General features: G+C 43.5%; 1 protein-coding gene across 1 annotated transcript in view; it reads right to left on the reverse strand.

Moving 5' to 3' along the window:
• Nucleotides 1–4,492: 4,492 nt before the first annotated feature.
• The window catches only part of LOC139379617 (uncharacterized), a 35,999-nt gene continuing 22,630 nt past the window's right edge, over nt 4,493–17,861 (reverse strand). Inside the window, exons 2-8 of the mRNA XM_071122421.1 lie at nt 15,296–15,330; nt 11,211–11,316; nt 9,822–10,046; nt 9,311–9,451; nt 7,529–7,842; nt 6,848–7,117; nt 4,493–4,945 (exon numbers count right to left, since the gene is read on the reverse strand). Coding sequence (XP_070978522.1) covers nt 4,691–4,945; nt 6,848–7,117; nt 7,529–7,842; nt 9,311–9,451; nt 9,822–10,046; nt 11,211–11,316; nt 15,296–15,330 — 1,346 coding nt within the window. The 3' untranslated portion in view covers nt 4,493–4,690. The remainder of the gene's footprint in view (nt 4,946–6,847; nt 7,118–7,528; nt 7,843–9,310; nt 9,452–9,821; nt 10,047–11,210; nt 11,317–15,295; nt 15,331–17,861) is intronic.

Raw genomic sequence — 17,861 nt, forward strand, 5'->3', positions numbered from 1 at the left:
TAAAAGTTTGTCTTTAAAAAGTCTGTGGACGTATCAACACTTCCAGCTGAGAAGGTCAACAGTGTTTCAGTCTCAATTTGTTTGACATTAACATTCTCCTGACATCATAATGGCTGACAACGGCAGACAGACAGGGAGGTTTAACTGCAGGCTTCAACCATAGCTGCCAGTCCCCTGCAGGACGCTTTCTGCTGTTTCTGTGGTTGTCATGTTTGGTATGGCTTTGACAAAGAAGTTGAACAAGAAACAGATCTGGCTACTTGGCTGGGGCCCTATATCAGTACTTAAAACATCTATCCATCCTTCCTTTAAGTAATCCCTGATGTCTACCAGCAAGTTTTCTACACTACCATACATGAAGGAAGGCAGGAAGGATGGATGCACTGTCATGTATTCAGGATGAAATACACCTAGAATGTGTGTTTGGGGTTGACAGGGAGGGAATGGAAACATGATAGAAGAACTGCGTCACAAAGCCCCAGCAGGCTTTGCATCTCCGTGTTCACTGACCATAAAGAAAAGCACGCTTTTGGTGACGTTCCTCATCCTCACAATATAAAAAACAATGTCCCTTCTCACTGTTCAAAGACGTCCACACACATACACGTCAGGATTCTCTTTGTGTGTTTATTTGCTCTTTCTCCACCGTTTTTCTTTTATTTGGATAGTGGGGAGGAGGGGAGGAGGGGGAGAAGAAAGACAATGGAGTAGAGGAGAAAGGGATGGAAGAGGGTGTTCGCTCGTGCAGGGGAAAGAGAGAGGGGGAGGAAGAGAGAAAGATATAGGTTTACGGCCGAGGAGGAAGGGAGGGGAGACCACGTGGAAGAACCATCCCGTCACAACCTTCCCATAAGCATGCATAGGTATGGGCTTTAATATACTGGTCTTGCCAGTTTACATTGATCATCTCAAATTAAAACATTCAATCAACCCAATTGTATACAAGTGTATTTACCTCAGGGTTCTGTGCCACACAGTTCCAACTGACTACATCATTTTTTTAAAATGTATGTTTGCCTCAAATTTGGTCAATCTGTCAGATTTTTTAAACAATGTTTTCAGGCAGTGATTCTTCCAACAAGAAAACAGACAACTACATGGACAGACAGACTCAGACAAACAGAGACACAAATATACAGAACAGGTACAAAGTGAGAGCAAGGGCTAGAAAGGCCAAACGTTACGTATTGAAAGATGGCAGTAGAATCATATATAACAAGAAATCAACTGGAAATCAATCAGTCAATCAATCAACAAAGACAATCGATAAACAGGAACATTCAAGGAAATACATTTGGCTTCTTGTTATTAGTTTATTAATTAATTAAGTTCTTAATCGTCAAAAGAATCTATAAAATATCTTCGTTGAAGTAGTATCATTCTCTGGGTCAATGTTGGTGCTTTCAAAGAAGCAGAACAATCTCTCTGGGGTCAAAGGTCTATCACTACAGAAAGTCCCTAGGACAACACAGAACAATACTGCTTCAAAAAGACTTACCTATAATAAATAATAAACTATGTACAGGCTGTCATGTTATTCCTCCCCCCAAATAATCATGAAATAAATTAATGAATAAGAGTGGTTGGGTAAAGACATCCTGTAGGTTGTAGCTCTCAGAGCCAGTCTGAGACAGACAGGTGAAGACTAATGCATAACACAAACTGAAGAACACCACAAGGTTGCAGCTCACCAGAACCATCTGTTAGAAGTAGGGGCGCTGAGTCTATCCTGGTCAGGTGACGTGGTCAGGATAGACTCCTAGCCTTGGTTAGTTCTAACACCAATATGCATCCTGTCTTGCAGACACGTCATACGTGTCAGGACAGCTGATGGACACTTATGACTAGTAGCCTAAAGGAAGTTGTGTGGTTGAGGTTGCGTTGTCATTGCCTGGGTGATCATGGCAGCTGTGACATGAATCTTCATGACTGGTTATGACTATATAAATGACATCATTGTGTGTTTCATGATGGACAGCTCCAGGGAAGAGGTGGGTAACCTTAACCCTAGCCCTTGTCCTGGAGGGATGCAGTCAGTGTGTGCAGGGTTTTGTTCCAGCCCAGCTTTAACACAACTGATTACAATTAATTGTGGCCACATTGTAGCCCTCCAGAAGTTTTCACTGTCTGTTTGTCCGATCAGAGAGAGCCCCAACCAACACGAAACTGCTCTACATCAACCACACATATTCTGTCTTATACTGGAGGACGTGTCAATCATTCAGTAGAAAAATAAACATTGTCCCAACATTGCATAAATAATCAATCAATAAATGAATGAATTCAAGTCATTAAACCTTTTATCTATCTTATTATTTTTTCACACAATCATCAGAGTGAAAGGAGAAGGTTGTTCGCCGTCAAATAATAGTAATATTAATAATAATATTAATAAGAATAATATTAATAAGAATACTAATAATAATAATAACTGCTATTGTTGTTGTTTTTATTAGTGACACATGCACAGATACTCCAGACCAGTATCTCCAAAATTCCACTATTCTATCATGTCTCTGAACTTCACTACCATTCCTCCGTTGGGATACACACTTTCCTCTTCAGGAAATACACACGCTAACTCAAACGTCACACTCGACTCAGGCAGAGTTTTGCTCCATCGTTGTAGTCACCATGAGCAGGAAGATACCGGTTCTGTTCGGTTCTAGTGTTTGGTTCTACTATTCAGTTCTATTCCCTGATTGACTTCAATGTTCTCCTTAGACCCAGTCAAATTAGGTCCTTTGCATTATTTTAAAGCAATATTCCGATATCCAATACTTTAACGTTCATACTATTTACAATGTTGACATTCCACTATCCTTTTCCTTTTACTTGTGTGGTGATAGAAACAAATCTAAACGCAATACGCTTCATTTGGGAGCTCAGGAAGATTCCCAAAGGAAAGAGCTGGGACTGAGACGTGTAGAAAATAAATAAACTGTTGCAGTGGGGACTGTGAGGGATGGTTTATATCCTCTCTCATTAGTATTTACATCTATATGACAGTAGTGGCCACAAGCCGTTTAGGAGACCTGTGTTTGGCTCCTCACTAATTAGTTACAATTTTGAAGATGTGTTTTTTCCCTTCTAAGAATCAGCACCCAATTCAAACAGCTCTAACCTACACCTTTCAGAGAAACATTTTCTCCTCATCTTTTCTCCACAAAGAAAAGCTTGGTATTGTCCCCAAGAGCTGACATCAAAACAACAATCTGGGGTAAAACAGAAGCACATCTCAATCTAAATCCTCTTTCTGTTGGTACCAAAACATTCCAGAGCACTCCCTCTTCCTCCAGCCATCTCTAGTTTGGAACCTGGAACAACAGCTCAGAATCCATCTCGTCTAGTGGTTCTGTTTTGGTTCTTGGTGATGCTAAGAGCTCTTTCTGAACAGTAATCAAGGACATTGACGTGTGACAGAGTCCAAAGGCAGCCTCTGATCTGTTGGATGGCATCAGTGCAAAGGGATTCGCTACTACAGCTCTGTCTCTTCACCATTCACTCCATGACACGGACCTGTCAGTCATGATGCACAGTCAAGCAGACTACAAGGAGCTCCATGCCCTGAGTCTTCTCTGGCCAGCCGTGTCCTAGGTTCAGTGCAAAGTCTATACAGTTCACTATAGGACAGGTACTCCATAGTATTCTGAAGAAACATACGGAAAGACAGAGTAGGAAGCACACTATCTTACTGTACAGTACATTCCTTTAACTGTGCAGTGCTGTGTGTGTGGCCGACAGGCCTGCAGCCTTTATATGCCTTGGACATCTGGAGAACACAGCAACATAGTAACGTTGTTGTCTTTCTAACTGTGTTAGGAGGGTTCAAGTAGATTTCACTGCAGTGGTTATGTTGCAGAGAGCCAATTTGGATTTAAATCATTTTTGGGGATAATTGAATATGTGTAATTTTTAGGGGGTTATGATGAACTCAACCTACTAAAGTTGCTCTGTATTCGTGCAGTTAGTTCTATAAGTGTTGTGGATGCTAGATGTGAATGACATAAGAGGAGAGGGTATAACATGTGAGTGTTTCTGTTCTTCAAGTTATGGGGTTGACATTATTCTATTTGATGTGTTGAGTGTAAGCTGTAAACAGAGTAGTTCTCCCATTGAGAGATAGTGTTGTAAAAACAGTGATTTTGATATATATTCTTTTATCATTCACTTATACATAGATTTTTGTGTTGTCATGATTGTTTTCTTTGTTAGAAAATCATTGTTGTCATGATAATGTTTTATTACTATAGATGTAATGATCATTATCATATTTGACGCTGGACTGGATAAAGTTGTTTGTTTAAAAAGCATGCATGTTTCAATTCCCTCCTCCTCCGTTTCCTCTTCCTGATACAAATGTCTCAATCTCAGCTGCTCCTCTTCTTTTTATCGTCCCCTCATACCTCCTTTTTCTCGCTCAGTCTTTTCCCCCTCCCTCTATTCATCCCTCCCTCCTCCTCCTCTCTGGGAATGTAAGTTGTCCGTTGGACCAGCTGTTGTCACTGCGTGAAGTCTGTTTCCAAATCTTCCTCCTCTGCTCTTCAGTGGTCACAAGAGTTTATATCCCATCAAAAATGTGTTTGATACCTGAAAAGGAACAGATTTATTGATAAATATTTCATTATTATGATAAGTCATTCCTGACGCTGAGGGTCAGTCTGTCACGTCTCTCAGGGCAATCTGTCGATCAGTTGGTTGCCATGGCAGCAACAGCAGACCCTTGCTTCTCTTCCTTCTCCTCCAGAATCTGGATGCCTTTACAGCTGACATCAGAGGCCTTCCGCTCTGTGATTTGCTGTGCTGGTTGCCCTGGACTACTGCGCCCCGGACTACGTTGCCCAGGACTACGTTGCCCAGGACTACTGCCCCCGGAGGTGACGGCTTCATCTCTCTGTGTTAGAGTGGCAGACTCCGGCTCCATGCAGAGTGTTAGCTCCTCGTCCTGTTCAGGGGACAGAGCAGGGGCTTGGTCAGGGGATGACACTTACAGAACATTCAGGGAGAAACTTTTTGAATATAACAGATACTGCATGATTCTCTGACCATGGAGAGGAGAAAGCAAGGGTGTATTCACGAGTTCAGATGGAAATGTCTCTCTGTCATACAGTACCAGTCAAAAGTTTGGACACACCTACTCATTCAATGGTTTTTCTTTATTTTTGATTATTTTCTACATTGTAGAATAAAAGTGAAGACATTAAAACTATGAAATAACACATATGGAATCACGCAGTAACCAAAAATGTGTAGATGGATTTTAGATTTTAGATTATTCAAAGTAGCCACCCTTTGCCTTGATGACAGCTTTGCACACTCTCGGCATTCTCTCAACCAGCTTCACCTTGAATGCTTTTTCAACAGTCTTGAAAGAGTTCCCAGATATGCTGAGCACTTGTTGACTGTTTTTCCTTCACTCTGTGGTCCAACTCATCCCAAACCATCTCAATTGGGTTGAGGTCTGGTGATTGTGGAGGCCAGGTCATCTCCATCACTCTCATTTTTGGTCAAATAGCCCTTACACAGCCTGGAAATGTGTTGGGTCATTGTCCTGTTGAAAAACAAATGACAGTCCCACTAAGCGTGAACCCGATGGGATGGCGTATCGCTGCAGAATGCTGTGGTAGCCATGCTGGTTACTTGTGCCTTGAATTCTAAATAAATCACTGACAGTGCCACCAGCAAATCACCCCCACACCATCACACCTCTGCCTCCATGCATCACGGTGGGAACCACACATGCAGAGATCATCCTTTCAACTACTCTGCGTCTCACAAAGACACGGTTGGAACATGGTTGGAACCAAAAATCTCAAATTTGGACTCATCAGACCAAAAGGACAGATTTCCACTGGTCTAATGTCCATTGCTCGTGTTTCTTGGCCCAAGCAAGTCTCTTCTTATTATTGGTGTCCTTTTTTTATTGCAAAAATTCAACCATGAAGGCCTGATTCACGCAGTCTCCTCTGAACAGTTGATGTTGAGATGTGTCTGTTACTTGAACTCTGTGAAGCATTTATTTGGGATGCAATTTCTGATGCTGGTAACTCTAATGAACTTATCCTCTGCAGCAGAGGTAACTCTCGGTCTTCCTTTCCTGTGGAGGTCCTCATGAGAGCCAGTTTCATCATAGCGCTTGATGGTTTTTGCGGCTGCACTTGATGAAACTTTCAAATTTCAGGATTGACTGACCATATTTAAAGGAATGATTGACTGTCATTTATTTTTTGCTGGACTTGGTCTTTTACCAGATAGGGCTATCTTCTGTATACCCACCCTACCTTGTCACAACACAACTGATTGGCTCAAATGCATTAAGAAGGAAAGAATTTCCACAAATGAACTTTTAACAAGGCACACCTGTTAATTGAAATGCATTCCAGGTGACTACCTCATGAAGCTTGTTGAGAGAATGCCAAGAGTGTGCAAAGCTGTCAACAAGGCAAAAGGTGGCTACTTTGAAGAATCTGAAATATAAAATATATTTTGATTTGTTTTTGGTTACTACATGATTCCATATGTGTTATTTCAAAATGTTGATGTCTTCACTATTATTCTACAATGTAGAAAATAGTAAAAATAAAGAAAACCCCAGGAATGAGTAGGTGTGTCCAAACGTATATTAAAGCATCAAGGATATACCTCTCTGCAGTTTTCAAAAATCATCGACAGTGGATTAAATGCATAGAAATATAATGAATAGAATGGATGAATCATTGTCTTGATTGTGGACTCCCGTTCTATTTATTTTATTTCTATGCATTTAATCCTATCCGATAGGCGAAGTCCAGATAGATTTTTTTTTTAAACTGGGCCCTGATAACTCTGTGACCTAATATGAGCTCACCTTCAGTTCATCTTCCTCCTCTTGCTGCTCCAGCAGAGGGGAATGTTCTGTCCCCGCCCCCTCATCCCCAGACGGAACATTCAGAGCCGCCTCCACCACCGCTGCCACGCCTATGTTGTACCCTCCAATATCAGTGTGATAGGACCCTGTCTGGCCCGCCCCCCACAGGTCCACCAATGGGGCGTGGGTGGCAGGGGCCAGGCTATGGATGGTGCTGTTGGGCGTGGCTTGCAACGAGTGGTTGGCGCTGTGCAGCCTTTGCTCCAGAGACTGTGGAGAGAAAGACGAGAAAATGAGGAGCTGGAGGTAGGTAGAGGTTCCCCTTCACCACTGAGACAGGATCAGATATTTGTTTATCCCCCTAATGGTAAAGAATCTGGAAATATGATCCTAAATCTGTGGTTAAGGGTTTCTTCCTTTGAGCGTAATGTTGAATTGAAAGGGACAGGGTAATTGTGTTGTACTAAGAAGCGAGATACAATAATGAATCTCTGACGATATTACCATATCAAAGGCCGAATTCAGTATTCTTGTCTCGATCAAAATACCCCAGAGAAAAAAGAGAAAAACACTAAAAAACAAAATGTCAGCTGCCCGACTACACCATGAATGAATATTGTCTATCCATGGAAATAAATTGTTAATGCTTTCCTCTGATTTTAGACTGTTGTTTTTCCTCACCTGTTGTTGCTGATACAGGAGCTGCTGTTGCTGGTAGTGCTGTATCTGTTGTAGCTGCTGCAGCTGCTGGAGCTGACTCTGCTGCTGTAGGTTGAACTGCTGCTGCTGCTGCTGCTGCAGCAACGTGTTCCCATCATACCCATCACAGGAAGTCCCGCCCTGCTGCATCACGTAGGAGCCAGCAGCGGGAGAGGCCACTCCGGAGGGCTCGTTGCTGATTGGCTCCCAGGCGTCAGAGGAGGAGAGGCAGTAGAGGCCCTGGGCGACATAGGTGTTGGGCCACATGTCCGCAGAGGAGTGGTGCAATATCTGGTCTGAGAAGATGAAAAGAACGAGAAAATAGAAGAGTGAAGAGGCGGGATAAACGGTTGGTTGTCCTTGACGGATGCACTACATTGGACCTCATGGACATCAAACTGCAAATAAATCTACAATGCTGACATCAGCCTTTTCCCGAAAGAGGAAACCTGAAGAGGAAACATGTGATATCCCTGGGGGACACCCCAACCCTCTCAGAACCAAATTTATAATTGAGAAAATTACTTTACTTGAACAATCCCCAGACAGACACCATGTGTAGCTACACCAAGTAGTCAAATACATCAGCATTATGACTCTGTATAGCCATTGGGGAGTCTGTCTGCCCTGCATTAAAATGACATATAATTCAGCCAATAGCACGGCCGATATGAATAAGAGTGAGTCATGGTAGTTTTTGCCATCTCATATTCCAATCTGGTTTTGTTACGGATGAACAAGGCGACTAATATCCCCCACTGACTGATAACAACATTAAAACTTTTGAAGTATGGTAGCCATTTTGTGCGAAGGAGGAAAATAAATGGAGGAATATATCAGTTTGTGTGTTGCCAATGCCGTTATATACGAAAAAGCTGTCAAACACAAAAGGATGAGGTAAATCACACTTATTCACAGACACGTCTTTGTGACATTGGCCTAACAAGTTTCAGATAGAGGAATGGTGTATATACATGATCTGAGTTGATATGGCGGTGCTAAGAGTTAGCAAGCATCATGCCGGCAACCTCACATTATATCACTTTAATGATGACTCAAAACTGTCAAAATACATCCAGAGACAGCCAAATCATGTTTAATACTAACATTCTACGGTTATTTGACTTCAGGTAATATAATTACATGAAATAGCTGGCCTGAAGCTGTGATTCAACTAATGATCATCACACAGCCTCAAGGCCATTTGTTATCTCTCAATAACAAACCACAGGGAGAAAACCACATTATGATTTCAACATGTCTCCATGTCTGAACGCCTCTTTGCATGAGAAGGAGAAATACAGGAGCACCGTAACGGACAGCACAGCGATGTGGAATAATAATGACCAAGTGGACTATTTATACAGTGGAAATCCCTGGTCTTGCATTCCCCCAGGCTGTTTGCGAATCTGAAATTAGCACAGAGTTAACCCTCCAGGCTGAGACGTAATAAGATGCCTTCGTTACTGAGCAAAATGACGCATAATGTAGCCCACACACTACACTCCAGCTTTGCCTGATCTCAAGCTTATGCATAAACGTGTTTGTCTGCACATTTTAGACATTTCCGCAGTGCAGGATCCTATTTAGCTCCTTAAACTATCCCTTAAACTTGGTTGCCCTAGTTGATTTGTGCTACTGAAGTTTGTCAAGCATATTTGTAGTCCCTTACCTCGACTGACATGCTCGTTTAGAGGCTATATTTATGGTCCTTTACCTCAACTGACATATGGTTGTTTAGAGGTCATATTTGTAGTCCCTTACCTCGGCTGGTGATGCTCTCCTGGTTAACCTCGCTGAGGTGGGCCACACTGCCCTGGTTAGACCCTGACCTCATGCTCTCTCCATCCATGGAGGTCCAGGCCATGAGCGTTGCCTGGGAGATGGCAAACTGCTGCAGGATACCTGGAGTGCAGAGGGTAAGTCAGGGTCATTGTAACGGCCCAGTTGGTTGCTGCCTTCCCTCAGCACCTTAATGATTTAATATCTATGGCTAATTTAAATAAAGATGTAATATGTAGTCTATTTGATATCTATGGTTATGCTCTGCCTAGGCCAATGTTGACATATTTGGCTGGTGTTATGTCATGCCGATTAGCTGACCTATAAACAGTCTGGTTATGATGTGGCGTTCAACACATGAGAACCCTTTTTCCAAAAGGCTTGATTTTGTGAGGGTTTCCTCTGAACACCACCCTGGTTGTATAGATCAGCATCAACCACTCATATTGCTTCTGTCATCTCTCACAGTGACAAATTCCCCTCCCCCTCTGACCTGCGGTGAAGCGAGCCTCCTTCTCCCCGTCGCTGAGGTCGCTGTAGGCGTCGCTCTCCAACCGTCTCTCCATCTCCTGCTCTGCTGTGGACTTGCGTGGGACGGAGACACCCCCCGGGCCCACCACAGACATGTCCCAGTTCTGCCACTCGATCATGTGTGCCATCCGGCCTTGGGCCATGGATGTAGGCTTGGTCACCTTGTCCTTCATGGAGCGATTCACACCTGGTGAGGGAGGGGGAGAAGTGAAGAGGGATGTAGGGATTGATGCGGGTATTGGGGAGGGTTAGAAGGATGAAAGTGAATTAAGGGAGGGTTGGAGGGATATTAAGGGGTTTAGAGAAGGGGTGAATGTGGAGTTTGGGGGAGTTAGGAGACAGGCATCAGGTTGGAGAGAGAGGGGGAAGGAAACAGATGAGATATTATGTTATTATTCCACATTTAGGTCTGTCTGATCCTGTCAGTATTTAGCTGGTGCTGATAAGGGCCTCTGGATGAGTGGTTAAATGAGGGGCTTAATGAACATGCTTTAGGGAGGAGATGCTTATAATGTAGATGAGATGACACGTGGAACCGAGGAGGATGATGGGGCACAGGGAGGAGCAAATGGATACGTCTGCTCTGGGAGAGGTGCATCATGGGACAGAGGAGGTTAATTGGGGTGAGATGGCCAGAGGGGTGTCAGTAATGAGAGGTTGGCTTGTTGACATGATAGCTTTCACACTTCTGCTAAGCTGCCTGCGCTGGCTAAGCAGAAACCCCACTCCCCCTGCAGTGTCTGTTAAGACATCCTCAGCTGATGCATACAGTGCACTACGGAAGACACTCTACTTTAGAAATCATGTTCCGCCATGACGGTCTGTATTCTGTCTGCTGCTTACATTATGGCTTTGCTCAGTAATTAATGTGTCCAAGTCAATATATGATGAGTTAGCAGTTCACTACATTCCAATAGACTTCACTGTACATTACAACTGCACCACACTGCGCAGTGCACAATGCACATTACATAATTATACACACTTTAACACACAGACACAAACTCAGACTACACTCAGAGACAGTAGACACATCACACAGACACTAGAGTAGTTCAACGCTGCTTAACAACCACTTAACAGACAAACAACTACACCTCCCACTCACCTCTTGTTAACTCAACAAGCCACATAACAATGTATTGTGGGTAGTGTATTTTTTTTATAGGGTTGTTGTTAGGTTTAAGTGTTATTCCACCAATGACTGGGGGGTCAGCCATTGACGAGTATTATCATTATGGAGAGAGGAAGTGAATCAGGGGAACCCACTCTGGGGCCATGTTGGCTCCAGCGCCTGTCCAGGCGGGAGCTGACATGGGGTCAGTTTACCAGTTACAGGACAGACACACACCTGACACACCTGTCAGTGAGGACTTAGCCAGAGCACCGATCCCGTAGTTATTGGAGTTGTTCCTCTTCAGACGAGGCAGGATGGACGTGGTGTCTTCCATAGACAGCTAGAGGAGCGAGGGAAGAGGATGACAGAGAGATGGAGGAAGAGATGTGTGCCACAGAAGCACACAGAGTTCAGAGGGTAGGTGAGAGGAGAAGTTAGGTCGATATTGGGTTAATACAGCGTCAAAAAGAAACAATGTCATCATTTTACAAAAAAAATCTTAATTTCCCAAGGTCGTTGTTTGAACAACTTCCTGCTGAAGTGCATTATGGGGAGTGTTGTTTTTTATAATCTGCAATCAATAAAAACATAGTGCACATTCACACTGGTTGATTGTTTGCTGTGGTCACTACAGTGCACAGTGCACTACTACATTGAGAGAGTGTATAGAGAGAGTTAGATGGGAGGGGAACTGTATAGAGAGAGTTAGATACTCTATAGAGAGAGTTAGATGGGAGGGGAACTGTATAGAGAGAGTTAGATACTCTATAGAGAGAGCTAGATGGGAGGGGAACTGTATAGAGAGAGTTAGATACTCTATAGAGAGAGTTAGATGGGAGGGGAACTGTATAGAGAGAGTTAGATACTCTATAGAGAGAGTTAGATGGGAGGGGAACTGTATAGAGAGAGTTAGATACTCTATAGAGAGAGTTAGATGGGAGGGGAACTGTATAGAGAGAGTTAGATACTCTATAGAGAGAGCTAGATGGGAGGGGAACTGTATAGAGAGAGTTAGATACTCTATAGAGAGAGTTAGATGGGAGGGGAACTGTATAGAGAGAGTTAGATACTCTATAGAGAGCTAGATGGGAGGGGAACTGTATAGAGAGAGTTAGATACTCTATAGAGAGAGCTAGATGGGAGGGGAACTGTATAGAGAGAGTTAGATACTCTATAGAGAGAGCTAGATGGGAGGGGAACTGTATAGAGAGAGTTAGATACTCTATAGAGAGAGCTAGATGGGAGGGGAACTGTATAGAGAGAGTTAGATACTCTATAGAGAGAGCTAGATGGGAGGGGAACTGTATAGAGAGAGTTAGATACTCTATAGAGAGAGCTAGATGGGAGGGGAAGTGAGGGGACGAAGTAGTAGGTTACCTAAGGTGAGTTCAATCAAATAAATCAAAACAAATAGATAGAGAAATAAAGGTAGATGAAGGAATGATGTCACAACACTTACATTGATTCTTTCCCATGAAAAGTCTGAACATCCATGCTGAAGGAGAAAAATAGGAGGAGAGAGGGATGGGGAAAGAAGGAGCAGGAAAGAATAAGAGAGTAGGAACAAGAGACAAGTAGAGAAAGACGTACACAAGCATGGAAGAAATGGGAGGAGACAAAGAGGAGGAGGAGAGAAGTGATAGTGACAGGGGTAGAGTAGTATAACCAACATGCAGAAATAGAAAGAAGGATAGGAGAGGGAAAGAGGGAGAAGATCGCAAAGAGACAAATACAAGGTTTTACCAGAAAGACAGAGGAGAAGACTCAAAGGCCAAAAAGATAGAGAAAGAGAAGAGTCAAAGACCAAAAAGATAGAGGAGGAGAGACAGACCAGAAAGAGAGAGGAGAGGAGACAAAGACCAGAAAGATAGAGGAGGAGAGACAAAGACCATAAAGACAGAAAGAAGTCAAAGACCAGAAAGATAGAGGAGGAGAGACAAAGACCAGAAAGATAGAGGAGGAGAGACAAAGACCAGAAAGATGGAGAAGGAAAGACAAAGACCAAAAAGATAGAGGAGGAGAGACAAAGACCAGAAAGATGGAGGAGGAAAGACAAAGACCAGAAAGATGGAGGAGAGGAGACAAAGGCCAGAAAGATAGAGGAGGAGAGACAAAGACCAGAAAGATAGAGGAGGAGAGGAGACAAAGACCAGAAAGATAGAGGAGGAGAGGAGTCAAAGCCCAGAAAGATAGAGGATGAGAGACAAAGACCATAAAGACAGAAAGGAGTCAAAGACGAGAAAGATGGAGGAGGAGAGACAAAGACCAGAAAGATAGAGGAGGAGAGTCAAAGCCCAGACAGATAGAGTAGGAGAGTCAAAGCCCAGAAAGATAGAGGAGGAGAGGCAAAGACCAGAAAGATAGAGGAGGAGAGACAAAGGCCAGAAAGATGGAGGAGAGGAGACAAAGGCCAGAAAGATAGAGGAGGAGAGACAAAGGCCAGAAAGATGGAGGAGGAGAGACAAAGACCAGAAAGATAGAGAGGAGTCAAAGACCAGAAAGAAGGAGAGGAGTCAAAGACCAGAAAGATAGATGAGGAGAGACAAATACCAGAAATATAGAGGAGGAAAGGCAAAGCCCAGAAAGATAGAGGAGTCAAAGACAAGAAGGATAGAGGAGAGGAGACAAAGACCAGAAAGATAGAGGAGGAGAGGAGTCAAAGCCCAGAAAGATAGAGGAGGAGAGTCAAAGCCCAGACAGATGGAGGAGGAGAGAAGTCAAAGTCCAGAAAGGCAGAGGAGAAGAGTCATAGACCAGAAAATAGAGAGGAGACAAAGCCCAGAAAGATGGAGAGGAGAAGATTCAAAGAACAGAAAGATAGAGGAGAAGAGTCAAAGACCAGAACGACAGAGAGAAGGGAGGAGTTGAAAGCCAGATCAGTTCCATAGTATAGCAGAGTGAATATGTTATGACTGAATGATTCTCTCTCTCTTCTCATTTCCTCTTCTGGTTACATCTGACACACCAAACACTGAGCACTATCCATGCCAGTGGGGGTTGAGGGGGCCTGATACAGAAGTGTCTGTGTGCAAGCGTGTAGGCACGTGTGTGTATGAATGTGTGCACATGTGTTCATGTGTGTGCGTGCGATCTGTGTGTGTGTGTGTGTGTGTGTGTGTGTGTGTGTGTGTGTGTGTGTGTGTGTGTGTGTGTGTGTGTGTGTGTGTGTGTGTGTGTGTGTGTGTGTGTGTGTGTGTGTGTGTGTGTGTGTGTATGTGTGTTATAACTGATGTAAGCTGGCTGATGGTAGCGGTGTCAGTGTCCTCTCTGGTGAGATCTGTGTCAGCAGACAGACAGACAGACAGACAGACAGACAGACAGACAGACAGACAGACAGAGACAGACAGACAGACAGACAGAGACAGGGGGCTGAGGAGCAGGCTAACAGAAGGGGGATGGTGACAGTCTAGATAAGCACCAGCGTCTGTCACACCACCTCTGAGTCCTGTATCAGCTGAATTGTTCCTGACAATACAAGAGCCAGGGCCTTAGAACCAGCAGGACAGCATGGTGCCATGTCCCCTTACAGATGTGTTCAGTCTCCAGAAAACCTAGCTCTCATGTTCTCTCTCTTATTGTTACACTCTCTGTCTGTCTGTCTGTCTGTCTGTCTGTCTGTCTGTCTGTCTGTCTGTCTGTCTGTCTGTCTGTCTGTCTGTCTGCTGACACAGATGTTTCTCTCCTCTCTCTCTCTCCCCCACTCTTTTTTTATTACATGTTTGAAGGGCAAGTGTGTCAGGAGAAATACATAATCAATCCACAGTACAGTACATTCAGTTTCAATTTAAATGGTCCTCTTTCTCCTGCCACAAAATCATCCAAGAAGTGCTGAAGATCATTTTAGTAACAGTATCTCAAAAGGAAGGAGAGGAGAGAGGACTTGAAAGGAGAAGTGGAGAGGAAAGGATCTGGGAAGAGAGGAGTGAGGGATGGAGTGAGAAGAGGAGAGGTGGGTGATGCCCCTACTGTTCTACAGTGAGCCAGCACTGAGGCGTGACAGAGAAGCAGCAGACGTCATAGCAACAGCAATGAGCCAACCACAGTGGTTGGTCCTCCTTCCAGCTACAGACGCCATTTTGAATGTAGAGGAAGTTAGCAAACCAACAGCAACATGTGCGCTAGCTAGCTACTCTATAAGCAGATGCAGTAGCACTCATGGCTTCAGTAGTAGAGAGCTAAAGTTGATGTTGGTCACCATCTTGGATCAAGATCCCCATTTGTGGAAGTGAGAACCCCACTGCTGGAGCCATTGGGTGTAACAGGGTGGCTGAGCTGTGTGAATTAAGAGTGATAGTTAAAGTCCTGAATGTCAGGCTTACCTGTTCCCCATCCTTTACTGGCACTCCATCTGCCGCTAAAACAGAGAGAGGAAGGGAAGGAGGGAGGGAGGGAAATAGAGAGAGAGAGAGAGAGAGAGAGAGAGCGAGAGAGAGAGAGAGAGAGACAGAGAGAGAGAGAGAGAGAGAGAGAGAGAGAGAGAGAAGAAGAAACGAGGAGAGATAAATCGTTTGAATTTGATTTGGCAATGTAAATACAAGTTCCGTCACACTGCCAATAGAGAGGGAGAGGGAAAAGCATGGTCAGGGGGATAAGGTGTGACTTTGGCTGTAACACTAAACAGTCATAAAACAGTAGGCTAATCATTACTGTCTAACTGTGTTAGAGAGAAGAGCATCACTTCACTGACTGACCACAGGACACTGCTACTCAACATACACCCGCAAATAAAAACACACATACACACACACACACACACACACACACACACACACACACACACACACACACACACACACACACACACACTGTGAATCCTTCCTGGGGGTGACAAAGGGATTGAGAGAACCTACAAGTACATTCCCAACATTATGTTGGAATAATGAATTGTTTTATCCCTCCTCTTTTCCTGGCTGTCCAAATCCTAATTAAAACACAGGTTTAATTAGTGAGACATTGGTGGTAATGGAGTTTAAATACAGCAGCCGTCTCTGGGCGCTCGCTCTCTTTATCAGAGTCTGTGGCCTTTTCTCTCTCTCTGGTGGGTTTGCTTCTCTGTGTGTCTACACTGAGTATGTGTGTACAGTGTGTGTGTGTAATGCTGTATCTGCAGACTGTAGAAGTATTGAATTAAACCAGTCAGTTATATGTCTCACTGAGGCGCTAATACACTGAGCTACTTGATGTCCGGTGACCCACCAGTAGAGTAGTGTTAGCTTTACAGAGAGGACATTCCAACACGCTGCCTCCTCCTGTCTGTCTGCTCTGCCTGACTCCTCTACAGGGCTCTCAGCTGACTGAGTAGCTGTTAGCACCTGCTTCCACCTGATTTCCGCCACACCATTTACACCTATTCCATCTGGATAAATAAAGAGTTTCAGAGATTAAAACTGACAGATGAAGTCAGGTCTGTCTGACCCCATAATGACCCTGTTGGTGTTTCCTGTAGTGTGACCCCCAGGCTGTAGAGTGTCTTCCAGGCTGACCCTGTGGGGCTGACACAGCTGAGGTGTGAGACACACAGTTAGTCAGCCTACCAGACTAGATCTCATTTAAATTCAATTAAATTCAAGGGCTTTATTGGCATGTGAAACACATGTTGACAATGCCAAAGCAAGTGAAGTAGATAATAAACCAAAGTGGAATATACAATGAAATGAACAGTAAACATTACACTCACAGAAGTTCCAAACGCATAAAGACATTATAAATGTCATATTATGTCTATATACAGTGTTGTAACGATGTGCAAATGGTTAAAGTACAAAAGGGAAAATATATAAACATAAATATGGGTTGTATTTACAATGGTGTTTTTTCTTCACTGGTTGACCTTTTCTTGTGGCAACAGGTCACAAATCTTGCTGCTGTGATGGCACACTGTGGTATTCCACCCAGTAGATATGGGAGTTCATCAACATTGGATTTGTTTTCGAATTCTTTGTGGATCTGTGTAATCTGAGGGAAATATGTATCTCTAATATGGTCATACATTTGGCAGGAGGTTAGGAAGTGCAGCTCAGTTTCTACCTCATTTTGTGGGCAGTGTGCACATAGCCTGTCTTCTCTTGAGAGCCAGGTCAGCCTATGGCGGCCTTTCTCAATAGGAATAGCTCACTGAGTCTGTACATAGTCAAAGTTTTCCTTAAGTTTGGGTCAGTCACAGTGGTCAGGTATTCTGCCACTGTGTACTCTCTGTTCAGGGCCAAATAGCATTCTAGTTTGCTCAGTTTTTTTGTTAATTCTTTCCAATGTGTCAAGTATTTATCTTTTGGTTTTCTCATGATTTGGTTGGGTCTTATTGTGTTTCTGTCCTGTGGCTCTGTGGGGTCTGTTTGTGTTTGTGAACAGAGCCCCAGGACCAGCTAGCTTATGGGACTCTTCTCCAGGTTCATCTCTCTGTAGATGATGGCTTTGTTATGGAAGATTTGGGAATCGCTTCCTTTTAGGTGATTGTAGAATTTAACGTCTCTTTTTTGGATTTTGATAATTAGCGGGTATCTCTCCGTCTCTTTCTCTCTAGGGGCACAGAGTGTCCCAGGTTTCCTCTGTGTGGCTAAAAGACACAAACACACATAGATATGCACTAATAAAAACACACATATCATATGAATACGGCATCACACATCAAATCAAATCAAAGTTTATTTGTCACGTGCGCCAGGTGCAAATACACAATACAACCTTACAGTGAAATGCTTACTTACATACACACACAAACATCAGACCAGATAAGAGTCTTATTCTGAGGTCATATATTTCAAATCAGCACAATATTCCTTGAACAACTGCATTTGAAAGCTATTTTTAGTCAGCTACAAGATGCAAGGAAAGCAAACCAACACAACAGCTACTCGACATACATCATCTTTTCTGATGAAGAGTAAC

The sequence above is a fragment of the Oncorhynchus clarkii genome, chromosome 2, assembly GCF_045791955.1.
Source record: "Oncorhynchus clarkii lewisi isolate Uvic-CL-2024 chromosome 2, UVic_Ocla_1.0, whole genome shotgun sequence".
NCBI lineage: Eukaryota > Metazoa > Chordata > Actinopteri > Salmoniformes > Salmonidae > Oncorhynchus > Oncorhynchus clarkii.